Below are 18,334 nucleotides of genomic sequence, written 5' to 3' on the forward strand. Positions count from 1 at the left end.
TTGGGGAGTTGGGGTGCCACCCCATGTCATGCACAGAGCAGGGCAGATCGGGAGGTTGTGATGCCACCCTCAGTCACACTCAGGGTAGGGCCGATTGGGGAGTTGGGGCACTGCCCCCTGTCACACTCAAGGCAGGGTCGATGGGGAGGTTGCGGCGCCACCCCCTGTCACGCACAGAGCAGGGCCCATCAGGGGGTTTGGGGCTCCGTACCCTGTCACGCACAGAGCAGGGCCGATCAGGGGGTTGGGGAGCTCCCCCCTGTCACGCACAGAGCAGGGCCCATCAGGGGGTTGGGGAGCTCCCCCCTGTCACTCACAGAGTAGGGCCGATAGGGGAGTTGGGGCACCACCCCCTGTCACACACAGAGCAGGGTGGATCAGGGGGTTGGGGCGCCGCACCCTGTCACACTCAGGGCAGGGCCGATGGGGAGGTTATAGCTCTACCCCGTCACACACAGAGCAGGGCCCGTGGGGGGCGGTTGGGGCGCCGCCCTCTATCACCCACAGAGCAGGGCAGATCAGGGGGTTGGGGCGCCGCCACTGTCACACTCAGGGCAGGGCCTATGGGGAGGTTATGACTCTACCCTGTCACACACAGAGCAGGGCCCATGGGGGGTGGGGGGTTGGGGCGCCGCACCCTGTCACACACAGAGCAGGGCCAATCAGGGGGTTGGGGCACTGCAGCCTGTCACACACAGAGCCGCAGGGCGATCAGGGGGTTGGGGAGCTCCCCCCTAACAGGCACAGAGCAGGGCTGATCAGGGGGTTGGGGCGCCTTCCCCTGTCACGAACAGAGCAGGGCGGATAGGGAGGTTGTGGCTCCGCCCCCTGTCACACACAGAGCCGCAGGGCGATCAGGGGGTTTGGGCGCTGCCCCCTGTCACGCTGATCCCTATGCCAGGAGGCCTCGCGGCTCTGCTGATCCCGGTGCTGGGAGGCATATTACCCTTTTACTATATAGGATAGAGGCCTGGTGCATGGGTGGGGGCCGGCTGGTTTGCCCTGAAGGGTGTCCTGGATCAGGGTGGGGGTCCCCACTGGGGTGCCTGGCCAGCCTGGGTGAGGGGATGATGGCTGTTTGCAGCTGGTCACACACCCTTCAGGGTGGGGGTCCCCACTGGGATGCCTGGCCAGTCTGGGTGAGGGGCTGAGGGCTGTTTTCAGGCTGGCAGGTGACTGAAGCTCCCAACCGCTCCTTTTTTTGTTTTGTTTTGTTTTTTTATTCTGGGCCAGCTTTAGCTCTGAGGCTTGGCTCCAGCTCTTAGGCCTCGGCTGCTGAAAGCAGGTATCTGGTTTGTTTGGGTTTTATAATTGAAACACTGTTTCAACTCCAGCTCTGAGATCCCGGGCTAGCTGAAAGCCGGTTTCTGGGGTTTTGTTTAGCGTCTATATTTGTAACAATGTTTCAAACTGCAAGCTCAGAGGCCTGCAGCGGCAGGTGGGGAACGTTGGAGTCCTTCATCACTGAAGCAAGCAAGCCTCATGTTCGCTTCAAGCTGCCAGGCTGCCGGCCGCCATCTTGGCTGGCAGTTAATTTGCCTATCGCCCTGATTAGCCAATAGGAAGGGTAGCGGACGTACGGCTAATTACCATGTTTCTCTTTTATTAGATAGGATTTGATGATGTCTTTGCAATAAATTTCCAAAAGTATAATAGGTGGGGCAAAGATTAAGGACATTAAAATTTTTGATAAGTAGTTCTGGATTGCCCATTAGAAAAGTTGTACCAGTAATTTTCATTCCAAACAGCAGTGTATGTTGGTGCCCCTTCTTTCATAGCATGACTAAAACAAGCAAGCCCTCTTCGTTGGGTAGTTAAGAAGCATAACCAATAGGGAGAGTGAAATAGCATCTCCTGTTCCCAATGTGAAATCCATGTTGCATGAGTTTTATATGTATAACAATGAATTTTTTTTAGAAACTATACTTATATTGGAAGATTATTACATTAAATTCTTCGCTTTGAAGTGCTAACAACATACTTTACTAAGTCATGCTGACAACTAACTGAGCCAATAGAATATTTTTGTAATGAGTAATTTTAAAAATACAAAATAATTGGTCTTTTTTAAAAAATATATTTTATTGATTTTTTACAGAGAGGAAGGGAGAGGGATAGAGAGCTAGAAACATCGATGGGAGAGAAACATCAATCAGCTGCCTCCTGCACACCTCCCGCTGGGGATATGCCCGCAACCAAGATACATGCCCTTGACCGGAATCGAACCTGGGACCCTTCAGTCTGCAGGCCGACGCTCTATCCACCGAGCCAGACCAGTCAGGGCATTGGTCTTATTTTTAACCAATATTTTTCTCTAGATTCTTATTATTACTTCTAGCTTTGTTTCTTTGCTCTTTGTCTGATAATGTGATGATATAACACTAGGAAAAAACTACCCTATGGATACTAGGCTTCAAATGTTAATCCCAAGTTGTTATAATCTTTTGATTTTGATCCTGATTTGGGGTTCTCAAATGATAAGATTTTATAAAGAAAAATAATTCAACCATGAAATATAGAAAAGGAGATTAAAAGTTTATTGTAAGCTTATGTGCAGGATTATGTAAAAACCTGTGGCCTGACAGTGCTGCTTATGTGGAGAAGTGAGGCATTGTTCCTGAGACTGTGCTCCACAGTGTAGCAGCTTTCTTTCATAGTAGTTAGGAGTCATGTAATTATAGCTATTTTATAGATTGCAAAACTGTACTTCACCTTCCTGCGGTTTATGTAGCTTGTGAGAGGCATAGAACCATAGTCTCATCATCACTCTGACTTGTAACATTATATAAAGAAAATGTATTACTATTGCCTTTTAAGTCAGAGGCTATATTTTGGAGGCAGTTGAAACCTTTGGAATCAAAGGAGCTACCATAGAAAAGCACGCCTGACAAGGGATGGGGTGGATGAACAGTGAGGTCATAACAAGCCTATGAGGAAGGTCAAGATGAGGCTTTGTGAGAAGAGAATTTAACAATTAATTTTGAACTTTTTGTTCTCTCTTACAGGAAGCAGTTGGCTATCCTGGCTGACCTAGTGAAAGATTTACCACTGGAGTTTGACTTCCTCTTTTCACAGTCTCAGGCAGAAGTGATCTCTGGGAAGCAAGAAGGTATTGGGCCTTGAGGGGCACGCTGGTTCACCTCCCAGCCAACCATGACCTAGTGTTTAGGATTATTTTATATATCTGATTTTTATTTTTCTGAGAAAACTTTTCTTGATTATGCTATCTAGTTTATTTGCATACTATGCATTGGTATTTGCTTTAGAATGCTGCCCTCTAGAAGTCATAAATTTGTATCTGTTTTTAACTTTGTGCTAAGGACTATGTTTATAAGAATGTATTAGTATTTATTTATTTTTTTTTAAAAAAAAAACTATATTTTATTGATTTTTCACAGAGAGGAAGGGAGAGAGACAGAGAGTTAGAAACATCGATGAGAGAGAAACATCAATCAGCTGCCTCCTGCACATCTCCCACTGGGGATATGCCCGCAACCCAGGTACATGCCCTTGACCGGAATCGAACCCGGGACCCTTCAGTCCACAGGCCGACGCTCTATCCGCTGAGCCAAACCGGCTTCGGCAGAATGTATTAGTATTTAGTGGTGATTCCAAATGGATCTTTGGTTACCTATTCGTAGTTTTGAAAACATACATACATATAGGGGTTGTACTGAGTTTGCCAAATTCAAATGTAAAGCAAATTATGAATTTAAAAGTAAGGGGAAACTTTAATCTCAGGCACTGATCAAGATGAGTTACTTTTTTGTCATGGGCTCTCCCTTTTTTACACTTACAATGCAGTATAGATGCTTTCCTAAAAACCCACACTATTGGCTTTGTAGTTTTGAGGTGGAGTTGAATGTGTGTTCTCATTGTGTCCTATATGATGAATTGTATTTCATTTCTTGAAAAAGAGTTCTAGGTACAGTCTACATAAGGGAAAAGATTTACCTTTTTCAATTTCAACATTGCGTTTTTCAGCCTTAAAATTTTCATTTGGGTCTTTTTATATTCTATTTCTTTGTTGAGACTTTCTGCCTTTCCATTCATTATAAGGCTGATTTTATTTTTTCGTATGTAGCTGTTTTAATATCTTTGATAATTCTAACACCTCTGTCATAACAGGGTTGGCATCTTTTGGCCATCTTTTCCCTTATGAGTTGAGTTTCCCTAGTTCTTTGTATGCCAAGTAATTTTATATTACATCCTGGGCATTTTGAATATTACATTATGAGAATCTGGGTCTTGTTTCACTCGTAAGAAGAATATTGATGTTTGTTTGCTTGTTTGAGCAGACAGTTTACCTAGCTTGGTTCTGGCCTCAAATTCTGACCTGCCTTCTGTGGGCTGTGATTCTATTGGTTCATTTTCAAAGCCATGGCACTGTTACTGAATTTGTCCCATGCGTGTGTCAGGCGTTGGCCACTCCGGAACCTGGGCTTAGCCCATACAAATTGATTGTCTAGCCCCTACCTCACTTCTCAATAACTTTGATATATTGTTTAGAGTCAGATCCATGCATGTGTAGCTTGGAGGTGAGCCCAGGAGTTCACCACTTTATTTCTTCTCTCCACGATCTCCCCAACACTTTCCAGTTCCCCAAGACTCACTATCATGGTCTTCCGGTTAGAAAACTAGATTCCGGTTAGAAAGCTAGAGTTTTAATTTGTCCACTCTGCCATGCATTCCCATGATATGTCTGCATCCAGGGCCAAGTAGTGGAGGACAGAGGGGAAGAAATAAGCAACAGGGATTTGCTACAACTCTTTTTTTAAAATATATTTTTTACAGAGAGGAAGGGAGAGGAATAGAGTTAGAAACATCAATGAGAGAGAAACATCAGTCAGCTGCCTCCTGCACACCTCCCACTGGAGATGTGCCCGCAACCAAGGTACATGCCCTTGACCGGAATCAAACCTGGGACCTTTCAGTCCGCAGGCCAAAGCTCTATCCACTGAGTCAAACTGATTAAGGCTGCTGCAACTCTTAAGGCTACAGTTCCTTTGATCAAAGAGAAGGTCTCACATACTTCAGAGTTTTAGGAACCTGCCCAACATTCACCTCTGCTGCCGAAGGATTGCCCGGTGGGAGAGAACCAAATTAAGGAAAAAAAGCAAGGGATTTTCCCCACTCTCCCTAAACCTTTGGAGCCCCCTCTCCTGCTCCTCAGAACAGAAAGCAAGGACTTAAAGTTCTTTCTGTCCACACTGGTGTATACTTAGTGTTTCAATCAAGCTGCCTGTGAGTCTAGGCCAGGCAATGTAAGAGAAAAAAATGGGACGCTCATGACTGGTTTGGTGCTTCTTTAAATTCTGATCTCTGTTCCAGTGTGTCTACTGGCATTTCTTTCAGACTTCTCAGGAAGCTGCCCCCGACATTCTCTCCAGAGTTTATATTTGTATTCAGTGGGGAGGCTGGTGGAATGTGCTTACTTCATCTTGTCCAGAACAAGCATTCCAAGATTTACTTTGTGTAATGTTTGTTTCTACACAGTAATCCCTATTCATTGTAGGAAATTGAGAAAATGCAAATAGTTTTAAAAGGAAAAACATCACAAGATAAAAGATTTTATATTAATACACTGAGAGTGTAAAGTAAAATACTATTAGCACTCTTTTTCCAAGAAAAGGAGAATAGAGCAGCCCTATGTGAGAGAGGTGCACGCATGCTGTAGCAGTGGAGAACTAGCTAAGCGAGGGCTTTTCTGTTTCTCTTCTAGGGGTTTATGCATGGATTGGAATCAACTTTGTTTTGGGAAGATTCGACCATGTGGATGGTGAGTAATGTTTTCTTATGAAGTTCTTTAAGTAGAGCTGAAGGTTTAAGTCATACCCTACCAGTAGCATATAAGCACTAACGTTGAATTGTTTTTCTTTTTTTTAAACTTAAGTTGCAAAAAAAAATACATACACAAAAATCCCCCAAAACTTAAATTGTCCAGCCTAATTTGCTTTCTTTTATTTCTTTTAACTTTTTAATATGGAAAGTTTCAAACTATCACAAAAGTAGAGTAAATAATGAAATGAGCCTCTATGAGTCTGTTACCCAGACTCAACACTTACTAACATTTTGCCATTTTTGTCCCCACACTCCCTCCATACAACACAAGTTTTTTTTCCTATTGGATTTTTTTAGAACAATAAAAAAACTTTATTAACTTTATTACATGAGTTAAGATAGGAGGGAAGAGGATATATTTGCCCTGTGGGCCTCATCCGAGGTTATGTTTTTTATTGATTTTTTTTATTAAATCTTTATTGTTCAAATTATTACATTTGTTCCTCTTTTTTTCCCCCCATAACTCCCCTCCACCCAGTTCCCACCCCACCCTCCGCCCTCACTCCCCACCCACTGTCCTCATCCATAGGTGCACGATTTTTGTCCAGTCTCTTCCCGCATCTCCCACACCCCTTTCCCCCCCAAGAATAGTCAGTCCATTCCCTTTCTATGTCCCTGATTCTGTTATAATCCCCAGTTCATTCTGTTCATCAGATTATTTATTCACTTGATTCTTAGATTCACTTGTTGATAGATGCATATTTGTTGTTCATAATTTGTATCTTTACCTTTTTCTTCTTCTTCCTCTTCTTAAAGAATACCTTTCAGCATTTCATATAATACTGGTTTGGTGGTGATGAACTCCTTTAGCTTTTCCTTATCTGTGAAGCTCTTTATCTGACCTTCAATTCTGAATGATAGCTTTGCTGGATAAAGTAATCTTGGTTGTAGGTTCTTGGCATTCATCACTTTGAATATTTCTTGCCACTCCCTTCTGGCCTGCAAAGTTTCTGTTGAGAAATCAGCTGACAGTCGTATGGGTATTCCCTTGTAGGTAACTGGGTTTCTTTCTCTTGCTGCTTTTAAGATTCTCTCTTTGTCTTTTGCTCTTGGCATTTTAATTATGATGTGTCTTTGTGTGGTCCTCTTTGGATTCCTTTTGTTTGGGGTTCTCTGCGCTTCCTGGAGTTGTACGTCTATTTCTTTCACCAGGTAGGGCAAGTTTTCTGTCATTATTTCTTCAAATAGGTTTTCAATATCTTGCTCTCTCTCATCTACTGGCTCCCCTATAATTCTGATGTTGGTACGCTTGAAGCTGTCCCAGAGGCTCCTTACACTGTCTTCATATTTTTGGATTCTTTTTTCATTTTGCTTTTCCGGTTGGGTGTTTTTTGCTTCTTCGCATTTCAAATCTTTGACTTGATTCTTGCGCTCCTCTGGTCTGCTGTTGGGATTCTGTATATTATTCTTTATTTCAGTCAGTGTATGCTTAATTTCTAGTTGGTTCTTTATCATAACATCGAGGGTGTCATTAGATTTCTTGTAGATCTCATTGTTTATCGGCGGCTTCTAGACAGTTCTTGAGAGACCTTAAAAGTGTGGTTCTGAACTCTATATCTTCCATTGACAATTTTGTCCTGTTTCTTTGTCTCCGCATTTTTTTATGCTTTCTTGGTGCAACCCCTAGTGGTCTTTGTGGGCAGTCTTGTTGTAGTTAAGCCTTGATTGTTGTAGTTAATACTGGGGGGATTTTACCTCCAGGCCAGCTGGCTGTGAGAGTCAGCTGTGTCTGCAGTGGGAAAACTTCTGTCCTCTGGGGAGGTGCTAATCTAGCCTTTGCCTGAGGCTATCTGGCAAATGGCTCTGTGCAGGGCTTGGGCGGGGCTGGTCACATGGGATCAACAGGGCGGGTGGAGGGAGCAGTTATGCCTGCTCTCAGTCCCATCCCCAGAGGCTCTGCCTCTCAGAGTCCCAGCAACCGCTGCAAACCTTGGAGAGAAAGCTGCCCTCGCGTTCCGACCGATGCTAGACAGTCCTGCTTCTCCCGTCTGAGTCTGGGTCCCTAGAGACTCGCCCAGAACTGGAGCTCAGGGCCTGAGCCTCCCTCCCGATTGAAAACAACAACCTCGCCCTCAGCCCGCTCCGTGCGCACCTCCGCACCTTTGTATTTCCCGCACTGCGCCTCCTCTGAGTCTCTGTATGCTGTTCTCTTTCCTTCTAGTTGAAGAATTTCCCCTCAGCCAGCTTTCCTGTGGTTCTGGGTGATGTCCGTTCCGTCTTTTAGTTGTATTTTTGAAGTGGTTGTGCGAGGCAGCATTCTCTTTTATTGATTTGAGAGACGAAGGGAGGGAGGGCAGGAGGGAGGTGAGAGAGAGAGAGAGAGAGAGAGAGAGAGACAGACATTGATGTGAGAGAGAAACATGGATTGGCTACCTCTCATATGTGCCCCGACTGGGGATCGAACCTGCAACCTAGGTATATGCCCTGACGGGGAGCAAACTCTCATGCTTTTTGGTCTATGGGACGATACTCTAACAACTGAGCCACCTCGCCAGGGCTGCCTTTCTGGGCCTGGATTTTTCTCAGAACTCCAACTTCCTGCCCTGCAGCATACAGTCATCTGCCTGGCCACACTGGCCTGGTCTTGAAATGATGCACTCAAGAAGCTTGTTCTGCTGAAACTGCTTCATGAGAAGAGTGCTGATTTTGGTATTCTTTTTCCTTTCATCAGAATTCTTTTGAGTTTTCTTTGATTGTTTTTTGTTTAAAATTTATTCCTCCTCAGTCTGTTTGGCTTCCTTCTTGCAGCCCAGGGGCAGTGTACCACTGTTAGTATGGTGTGCTGTCAGTGAGCACAATGCAGTTCTTTACTTGGGGCTTGGTGTGGACCAGTTTATTGTTGGATGCATGTAGACAAGATCAGTAATCCTTGTTTGGCATGTACAACACTCTGAGCCCCAGGAGAAGTTGTCCACGTCCAGCCTCAAGGCTCAGTACTTCCTGTTGCTTCCCTGCCTGTGGACTGTGTGAGTGCGGCAGGGGCCAATCTTAGTGTGGGCAGCAGGGCATCCCAGCTCATTTTTTTGCTTTTTTGTGGTAGGGCTTTCTCTTGCCCCCAGTCTTGTGGCACTTGTGCCAGTTGTTTCAAGAGCTACTCGTGGCTTCGCGCCTGCAGGAAAGAACTGTCCTATTGGATTTTTAAAAGCAAACTCCAGATACATCATTATACCTTAACTAGAGGCCCGGTGCACAATATTTGTGCACTGGGGGAGGGGGACCCCTCAGCCCGGCCTGTGCCCTCTCACAATCCAGGATTCCTTGGGGGATGTCTGCCTGCCGGCTTAGGCCGGCTCTAACCACCACTGCTGTGCTCGCCAGCCATGAGCCTGGCTTCTGGCTGAGTGATGCTCCCCCTGACCACCAGGAGCAGCTCCTGCATTGAGCATCTGCCCCCTGGTGGTCAGTGTGCGTCATAGTGACCGGTTGTTCCTTCATTTGGTCGATTTGCATATTAGGGTTTTATTATATAGGATGGTCTTTACTATATATCTCTAACAGATAAGGAGTTGCTAAAACAAAACAAAAACATATCCACAATGCCACTTTTAAATTTAACAAAATTAACAATTCCTAGTATGTAATACCCATCTGATACCCAGGTAGAGACTTCCCTGATTGTCTCAAGAATATTTATTTGTATCTATCTTCTTCAAATCAGAATCTGAACAAGAATCACAGACTTTGTTTCATTGATATGTTTTCTTTGATCTGTAACAGTTAACCTTTTCCACATCTTTTTTTCAAATCATTCATTAAAAGCAAAACAAAACAAAAAACTAGTTGTTTGATAGAATGAATTTGCCATGTTCTAAATTTTTTTGACTGCATCTTTGTGGGGTCTTTAACATGTTTCGCATCCCCTTATATATCTTCTAACCTGGAGATTAGATATAGAACCCTTATTAGTCTCAGATTCAATTCTTTCCACAAGAATTAAGCATAGATGGTGCTTAAATGTTTCTTACTACATCACATCAGGAGTCTGGTTGTGATGTCTGGTTGTCGCACTTTTAGCCATGTTAAAACCTGTCAGTTATTCATGGTTCAGGTATTGTCAGCCTGACCTAATCTGTTATAAAAGTTTCCCATTCACTTTTCACCTAATGGTTTAGTAGCCACTTATGACCTGTTGCTTAGATCTGTTTTTTAACTGGAAGTTGCAAAATGAGGGTTTTGATAATTCTTTCATTCCTTCTGCATTTAACAGCTGGAATTTTCATAAAATGAAATCTTCATCAACTATTTGATTGTCCTGAAATACAGTTCTTATGGGAAAGACAAAATAAATCCTTGGTTCTTTCTCTTTATTTATCATATTTTTAAGTAATGAGTTAGTGTCCTAGCAGCTTCCAAAGGTAACCAGTGAAGTTTTATTTCTTCAGTGTTATGAACTTGTGGATTTGAATGTAGTTGATGGACTATAGTGCATCACTATTTTTGGGGGTGCTCAAATTATACCATCATTGATGAGTAGGAGCACCTTACCCTTTTAATATGATTGCAATCCTATATAATAAAAGTCTAATATGCTAAGTGTCTGACCATTTGACTGTTTGACCAGTTGCTATGACAGGCACTGACCACCAGGTGGCAGGTGCTCTGACCGGTAGGTTAGCTTGCTGCTGAGGTCCGGCCGATAGGGACTGGGTGAGACGGGCCGGACACACCCTGGACCCCTCTCACGGTCCCTCCCTGGCCCTGATCATGCACTGGTGGGGTTCCTCAGCCTGGTCTGTGTCCTCTCACAATTTGAGACCCCTCGGGGGATGTCGGAGAGCCGGTTTCGGCCTGATCCCCATAGGCCAGGCTGAGGGACCCCACCGGTGCATGAATCCGTGCACCGAGCCTCTAGTAGTTTTCTATTTCTGGTACTGTTTGGCACACTGGGTATTCCATGCTCATGTTATATGTTTTTTATCCTAGACCTGATATCAACCATTTTTTAAAAAGGACCCCTGTTTTCTTTTTGTGGAAAATGGTATTTAGAGGCTGTAGTCTAAATACCAGGGTGCTTATTAAGCTCCTGCATTAACATTGCTTTCAGGCCTAGGAAGTATGTGCTTTTAAAAAGAGAAAAACAATTCATGAGTTCATAGTGATATCTTCAATTCATATTTAAGGTTATAAGATTATTATTTAATTTCTTTGATTTTATACTTTTATCCCTTTTCTCTTATGCTGAATATTTGTTCCTAAAGATGTTAACATAATATTTATTTGTTTTATTCCATAATACATGTTTAATGGTTTTAAAATATCAATAATATTACCAATAAGACTATTAGAATGTGGTTTAAGATATTTATTTGTTTCTTTTGTCATTAAGATATGCTCTACAAGGAATATATGATCAAAATACCATGTTTAAAGTCACTTGAAATGATACAGTTAGATTAATTTCTTTCAGTTTGCTTTCAGTTTTTTAAGGGATTGCCTTTCCCCCCCTTTTTGACTTAATTTGGTTTTAAATTACTAGTCCCTTTCTGTTCCCTTGTTTATTTTAGAATCAGATGCTGAAGCCCCGCAGGAACTGGCAGCAGGACGCAGAAGGACAGTAGGAATACTGGATATGGGAGGAGCCTCTCTCCAAATTGCTTATGAAGTTCCTACCTCAACCTCAGTCCTTCCTCCAAAACAGGTATTTTACCCTTTAGGGCAAGCCACTGGGAATGTCAGTATTTAAAGAAGAAGAGCACTGTCTTTGGATGTAGACCAACTTGCCTGGGTACAAATATTTGTTCAGAGACGTGCGAGCTTGTGTTCTTTCTCTGAGCCTTAGTTTCCTAATATGTAGGAAGGGAACAACAACAATATCTACTTCATAAAGTTGTGAGGATGAAATACATCCATGAGTGTAAAGCACTAAGCAGACTGCCAACCATATAATAAATGTTTAATACATTTTAGCAATTATAAGTATACTGCCTGTCTCCTAAAGTTGCCTTAGAGTTAAACATGATAATGCATATACATCCCAGAGCACAGTGTTCAATACATACTTGTTCATTAAATTTATTCCCTTGTTCATTAAATGATTACCAAATGATCATTTATTACCAATGATTTCATTCTTATATTTCTTATCCTGACTAGAATGTAAAGAATGTACGTTGAACCCTGGCCAATGTGGGTCAGTGGTTGAGCGTCGTCCCATGCACCAAGAAGTCACTGGTTCGATTCCCAGTCAGGGTACATGCTTGGGTTGTGGACTTGATCCCCAGTAGGGGGCGTGCAGGAGGCAGCTGATAATGATTCTCTCTCATCATTAATGTTTCTATCTCTCTTTCGCTCTCCCTTCCTCTCTGAAATCAATGAAAATATAAAAATAAAAATAAAAACTTAATCTTAAATGCCTAATGTATTTTTTATACCATTCACAAAATTATGCAACCAAGTGAAACTTCATATTCATTATTAGTCATAAGTAGATAGATAGAGCACCTTTTCAGTGGAGGTACAATAAAATTGAACTTTCCCAATTCCAGTGTTACAGGGAACATTAGGACTTCTTGAATAGTTTCAGAAAAGGCCATAGAGTACACCTCATGATGATTTCCCAAATTCCTTAAATTTACTTTTTTCAAAGGATTTTTTTCTAATTATGAAAACAGTACATTCCCATTTTAGAGAATTGGAAGATGAGAAAAGTACATGCAAGATAATGACATCTGTAGTATTTCTACCTTCTGTATAACTACAAATTGTGTTTTAGTCTCTAACTTGGTATTTAGCCTCTCTGATTTGTTCTTTTTTATACAGCCTTGTCACTTTATGGTTTTGTTTAAAATAATGCTATGAGGATGAAAGAATGTTACAAGATATTTTAAAGAGTAGTCATATCAAATGAAGCCTGATGTATAGCAATGTCATTGCTTTCTAGAAATCAACCTAAACTAAAATTCCCTTTTCATTGTATTACAGGAAGAGGCTGCGAAGATCCTGCTGGCTGAATTCAACCTGGGCTGTGATGTGCATCACACTGAACATGTATATAGGGTTTACGTCACCACCTTTTTGGGTTTTGGGGGCAACTTTGCCCGACAGCGCTATGAAGACCTTGTGCTGAATGAAACTCTTAACAAAAACAAGTACGTTTGACATGGGACCTGTGCTTCTGAAATAGAATGTTGTCAGATTGCAGATATTAGAAATATTCATATCCTACTAAGATACATCCTTGGTTTCTCCTTCCTGACCAGCCCTGCCAATGGGGTAGCATCTCGTAGAGACCCTCCGGTAGTTGATCTGGTAGTTGAGACCCTCTGGTAGATGATCTGGGTGAGAGTGCATTCTGATCTTTGTTACATAATAGGGTTCATAAAAAAGGATTCATACAGCAGCTTATTGTGGTGACCTCTTGCTGTGTCTCACTTCAGACCTCATGGGATCGAGAATAAGTTGTTAATTTTAAAGGTGCAGTATAATATAGATTCTAGCAGTTCCTTCTACATGGAAATGCTCAAGACATGCTTGTTGAATTATAGTGTAGTTGCATGTTCTGCGGGGAGTTAGATTCTGTAGTGTGCTTAAAAGATAAAAAGCATGTGTAGTCAAAATTAACCTTTATGTTATTCTCTTGTTATTTCTAGAATGGCAGGTTTTCCTTCAGCATGGACCAGATCACTGATTTTTTTTTATTTTTATTTGAGTACGAGATAAAGTAGTTAGGCCATAATGTACAAACAATTGAGGGTTCTTTAGCATTAAAAATTATTTTATAGTCCTAGCTGGTTTGGCTCAGTGGATAGAGCATCAGCCTGCAGACCAAAGGGTCCTGGGTTTGATTCCGGTCAAGGGCATGTACCTTGGTTGCAGGCTCCTCCCTGGCCCAGGCCCTGGTCAGGGCTCATTCAGGAGGCAACCAATCAATGTGTTTCTCTCACATCCATGTTTCTGTCTTTCCCTCTCTCTTCCACTCTCCCTAAAAATCAATGGAAAAATATCCTCAGGTGAGGATTAACAACAACAACAAAAATAATAAATAAATAAACAAACATTTAAAATTATTTTATCATTCTGCACATTGAAGGAAAGCATAATAATAGATGGAAGTTCTTTTCACCATACAATTATTTACCCCCATTTGTTTAGCTAAGAACACTACTTTGAAAAGGTATTGATATATCCCATTTGTAGAAGTACTGGTATATGTTAGTTTTCTACAGCTCTAAATTATGTTGGAAGCATGTTAAAAATATTGTCTCATAAATCTTTAAAGTTTTTGTAAGAGTTCAAGAAGTTTTGGGAGAATCCTGTTATCCTGGGTAATTGATAAATGCATTGAAATCAAGCAGTGTGTTTGTATTCTGAAAATACTCTTAAATCCATATAAATGTTACTTGGGTTATGGAGCTCAGTTCACTCCTGCTGGCACTATGACATCTAAACAATTATTATGAAAGTTTCACACTAATTTTGTTTTGTTCCTTCTTCGTTAGTCACTGTGCTTCCTTTTCCATTTTCTTCCTTGTTGTTCTGCTGCTCGTTTGTTCTGCGTCTGCTGTTTTCTACCTCAGACTTTGCCAGGCTGCATCGTCTTCCCACACATTGGCATTTTCTTGCCATGTATCTAAGTCATCTACTGGTAATTCAGATAAGCGATTATTCACCTTGTGTAGCTGCTAATCTACCAGAGATACCTGTGCTTCCTGAGATGTCGAAACTTCCTGGTTCTATCTTCTTAAAACAATTTTCTAAGTTTTCCTTATAGTTAGTGTCACATCCTTAAAATCGGTTCCAGTTGCCCAAGCATTTTGTTGTGTTGCCACTTTCCCATTCTCTTTTTCAGTCTTTATACTTGTGTGTGCATCCTCATCTCAGGAAGTCCACTCTTCATGTCTGTCTGCTTAGAAACTGATGCACGGTTAAACACAGTTGGCAGTTACTTGGTCTGCACTTAATTTTCATCCCTGCCAAGATCTACATTTTTTAAAAAAATGTTTTTATTGGTTTCAGAGGAGGAGGGAGAGGGAGAGAGAGATAGAAACATCAGTGATGAAAGAGAATCACTGATCAGCTGCCTCTACTGGCACACCCTCTACTGGGGCAGGAGCCCACAACTCAGGCATGTGCCCTGACCTGGAATCGAACTGTGACTTCCTGGTTCATAGGTCAATGCTCAACCACTGATCCAGGCAAGATCTGCATATTAATCTCCTCAGGAATGAGAATACTGTCGCTCTGGGCAAGTATAGACTTTAACCAGAACTGTGTGATGGCCCTTCCCTACCCAGTCACAGCCAGGCATGTGTACCTCACTATTGCCAGCCATTTTTTAAAAAATTTCTCACTTGAAGATATGTTTTTCATTGATTTTAGAGAGAAGAAGGGAGAGAGAAACATTGATGCAAGAGAAACATCAATTGGTTGCCTCCTGTACATGTCCCTTCAGTGTATGGGATGATGCTCCAACCAACTGAGGCACACCGGCCAGGGTACTATTGCTAGCCTTTGACACTGCACCCCTCCAGGTCCTCTCCTGAGGAAACTCCCCAGTCCCTCCCACTTCCCCTGGTTTTACTTTACACTGGGAAATACACATGTTGACTACAAGGTTGAATAAAATTGATCACTGCCATATTTCTCTCTTTTTCCTTTTTTTTTTTTTTTTTTTTTTGCTAAATTGAATTTGCTTAAATGTTCATGTGACTCAACTACATGGTAATACTCCATCCTCATTTCTGGGGAGGTCATGCAAAAGAGCAACAAGGTATCCATGAAGCACATTCTTAAGCCAGGTTTCTTCAACTAGGTGTTTCTTAGAGTAGATTAGTAGTGATGTGTTTTGTTGTTGTCACTGCAATAGGTTGTTGGGCCAGAAGACAGGTCTGAGCCCTGACAGTCCATTTCTGGATCCTTGCCTGCCCGTGGGACTCACAGATGTGGTGGAGAGGAACAGCCAGGTCCTGCATGTCCGAGGAAAAGGAGACTGGTCGACTTGTGGGGCAATGCTGAGCCCCCTGCTGGCTCTCTCTAACACCAGTCAGGCCTCCCTGAATGGCATCTACCAGTCACCAATTGACTTCAACAACAGCGAGTTCTACGGTTTCTCTGAGTTTTTTTACTGCACGGAGGATGTGTTGCGCATCGGTGGCCGCTACCATGGGCCAACATTTGCCAAGGCTGCTCAGGTAAATTATAAGAAGAAAGATGACTCAGGCCACCAGTGGCTATTTATTGGATGCCTAATTTTGCTCCAGGTGCTATGCAAAGAGCTTTGCATGCATGGTTTCACTTGACTCTTTACAGGAGCCCTATGAACTATTATTTCATAGATGAGGAAGTATAGTATTTAGGGGAATTAAGGAATTTGCTATGCTATACTACCTTCAATTAGTTAAGCTTAGCTTCCCAGAGTGTCCTCTCAGCCAAAGTATCACCCAGCTCCAAAATTGTTGTGGCAGCTAATAGTTTTCCCCTAACTCACCAATAGTCTGGTTTAATGTTTGTGGCCAAGTAGTGTCATCTTCAGATATTTTTCCCTACTGGGTGTTTCCAGTTGTAATGTGCTTTTGGAGATGATGTCACACAAGTGGACAAGTCCATTTTCACTTTCTTGGTTTGAGCTATTAAAAAGTTGAAGTGGTATATGGTCACTGAGAATATTAGAAATATGTGAAAATGTACAATGATGGGGGAAGTATTCTTTAAATTTAAATTCACTTTGAACATATTTAAGACTCAAGTATCCTATAGGCTTAAATCATTAGTTACCTGGACAGGTAAAAGTTCAACTAGCTTTCTGTAGTTCCTGCTTTAATTTAGATTCATCACTTTGAATTTTTGTGTACAGTTCTCTGATCTCTCTTTTATCAGAGAAATTTATGGGAAGAAGCTGTTCTCTCTTATATTTTTTATCTTTTCCTTCCTGCTTTCTCATAATTCTCTAGGGTTCTCTTGGTAGAAGACTTCCAATGGAAGAATATGTGTACTATTCTGTTCCCTAAAGGCAGTCCTTAAGAAATATTGAGGAAAACCTGGTTCATGTTTGCTTTGTCCTCTCCAGTCTCCAGGATTACCCTCATATTTCCTTTTCTTTCCCAGCGTCCAAGGCAGCCGTGGGCAAACTACGGCCCGCGGGCCGAATCCGGCCTGTTTGAAATGAATAAAACTAAAAAAAAAAAGACCGTACCCTTTTATGTAATGATGTTTACTTTGAATTTATATTAGTTCACACAAACACTCCATCCATGCTTTTGTTCCGGCCCTCCGGTCCAGTTTAAGAACCCATTGTGGCCCTCGAGTCAAAAAGTTTGCCCACTCCTGGTCCAAGGGCTCCCTAACTGTCCATCGCCTGAATCTTTCTCTCATTTTAAAACTTCAAATTTTTTCCCCTTGACCACTGCTTGCCCAAGTTGGTAGTGGCTTAATATGTTCTCTTTCCCAGGTAAAAGAGATGATTTTATTTTTATTCCCTTATTCTTTTTCACTTTGACTTATTTTATCTTCCTGATGATACCTTCCCTGGCCACCACAGCCAAAATTGCAGGCCTCCCCAATATTACCTATTTCCTTTTCCTGATTTATTTTTCCTGTGAGCATTTATGTCATTTAACACATTCTGTACGTGTACATGTGTACGTATGTATGTATATTTAGTTACTAGAGGCCCGGTGCATGAGATTCTTGCATGGGAGGTGGTGAGGGGGGCCCCTCAGCTCGGCTTGCACTCTCTCACAATCCAGGATCCCTCAAGGGATGTCTGACTCCTGGTTTAGGCCTGATCCTGCATCGGGCCTGAAACGGCAGTCAGACAATCCCTCTCACAATCCGGGACTGCTGGCTCCTAAGTGCTTGCCTGCCTGCCTGATTGCCACTAACCACTCTGCCTGTCTGCCTCATTGCCTCTAACCCCTCTCCCTGCCTGCCTCATCACCCCTAACTGCTCGCCTGCCTGCCTCATTGCCCCTGTTTCTGCCTCGGCCCTGCTGCTGGGGCTTCGTCCGGAATGATGTCTGGAAGGTCGTTCGGCTGTCTGGTCTTATTAGCATATTATGCTTTTATTATTATAGATTGTCTCCTGCCACTAGAATGTAAGCTTCTGAGAAATGAAGAAATTCAACAGAAATTTTTGTCTGTTGTATTTACTGCAGATCCCCTGGCACCTGAAATAGCACCTGGCACATAGTGGACATTTAGGAAATGTTAGTTTACAAACAAAGCAAAAGGAATGATTCCTTTGGTGAGAATTATCACATGGAGGCAATGCTAGGTGTTTGACGATTCTGTTCCATCTGCTCTACCTGCTCGTGTCAGTCCTTTGTAGAGTAGAATGACGCTCTCTTCGAGTTCTGATGTTGATATTTCTGGTCCTAACCTTACCTCTCTCTGAGACCTACGAGGCTTAGGAGTCATCTCAGGCTGGCTTTGTACTGGACTTGGAGGTGCTAGGAATAAAAAGGAGTATTTCTAGCCTGAGTCCTGGGACTTGCGTTGCACAGGACCTGGCACAGTGTTCAGTGAATGAATATGCCATTTATGATTTCCTTTGTCA

At 42.4% G+C, this 18,334-nt stretch overlaps 1 protein-coding gene across 1 annotated transcript in view; it reads left to right on the plus strand.

Moving 5' to 3' along the window:
- Positions 1-18,334, plus strand: part of ENTPD7 (ectonucleoside triphosphate diphosphohydrolase 7) — a gene marked incomplete at its 5' end in the record, with an annotated part of 36,941 nt that overhangs the window by 14,217 nt on the left and 4,390 nt on the right. Inside the window, 5 exons of the mRNA XM_081105223.1 lie at positions 3,006-3,109; positions 5,723-5,779; positions 11,346-11,479; positions 12,763-12,929; positions 15,647-15,971. Coding sequence (XP_080961349.1) covers positions 3,006-3,109; positions 5,723-5,779; positions 11,346-11,479; positions 12,763-12,929; positions 15,647-15,971 — 787 coding nt within the window. The remainder of the gene's footprint in view (positions 1-3,005; positions 3,110-5,722; positions 5,780-11,345; positions 11,480-12,762; positions 12,930-15,646; positions 15,972-18,334) is intronic.

This window comes from Myotis nattereri (genome assembly GCF_964212035.1).
Source record: "Myotis nattereri genome assembly, chromosome: 13".
Lineage (NCBI taxonomy): Eukaryota > Metazoa > Chordata > Mammalia > Chiroptera > Vespertilionidae > Myotis > Myotis nattereri.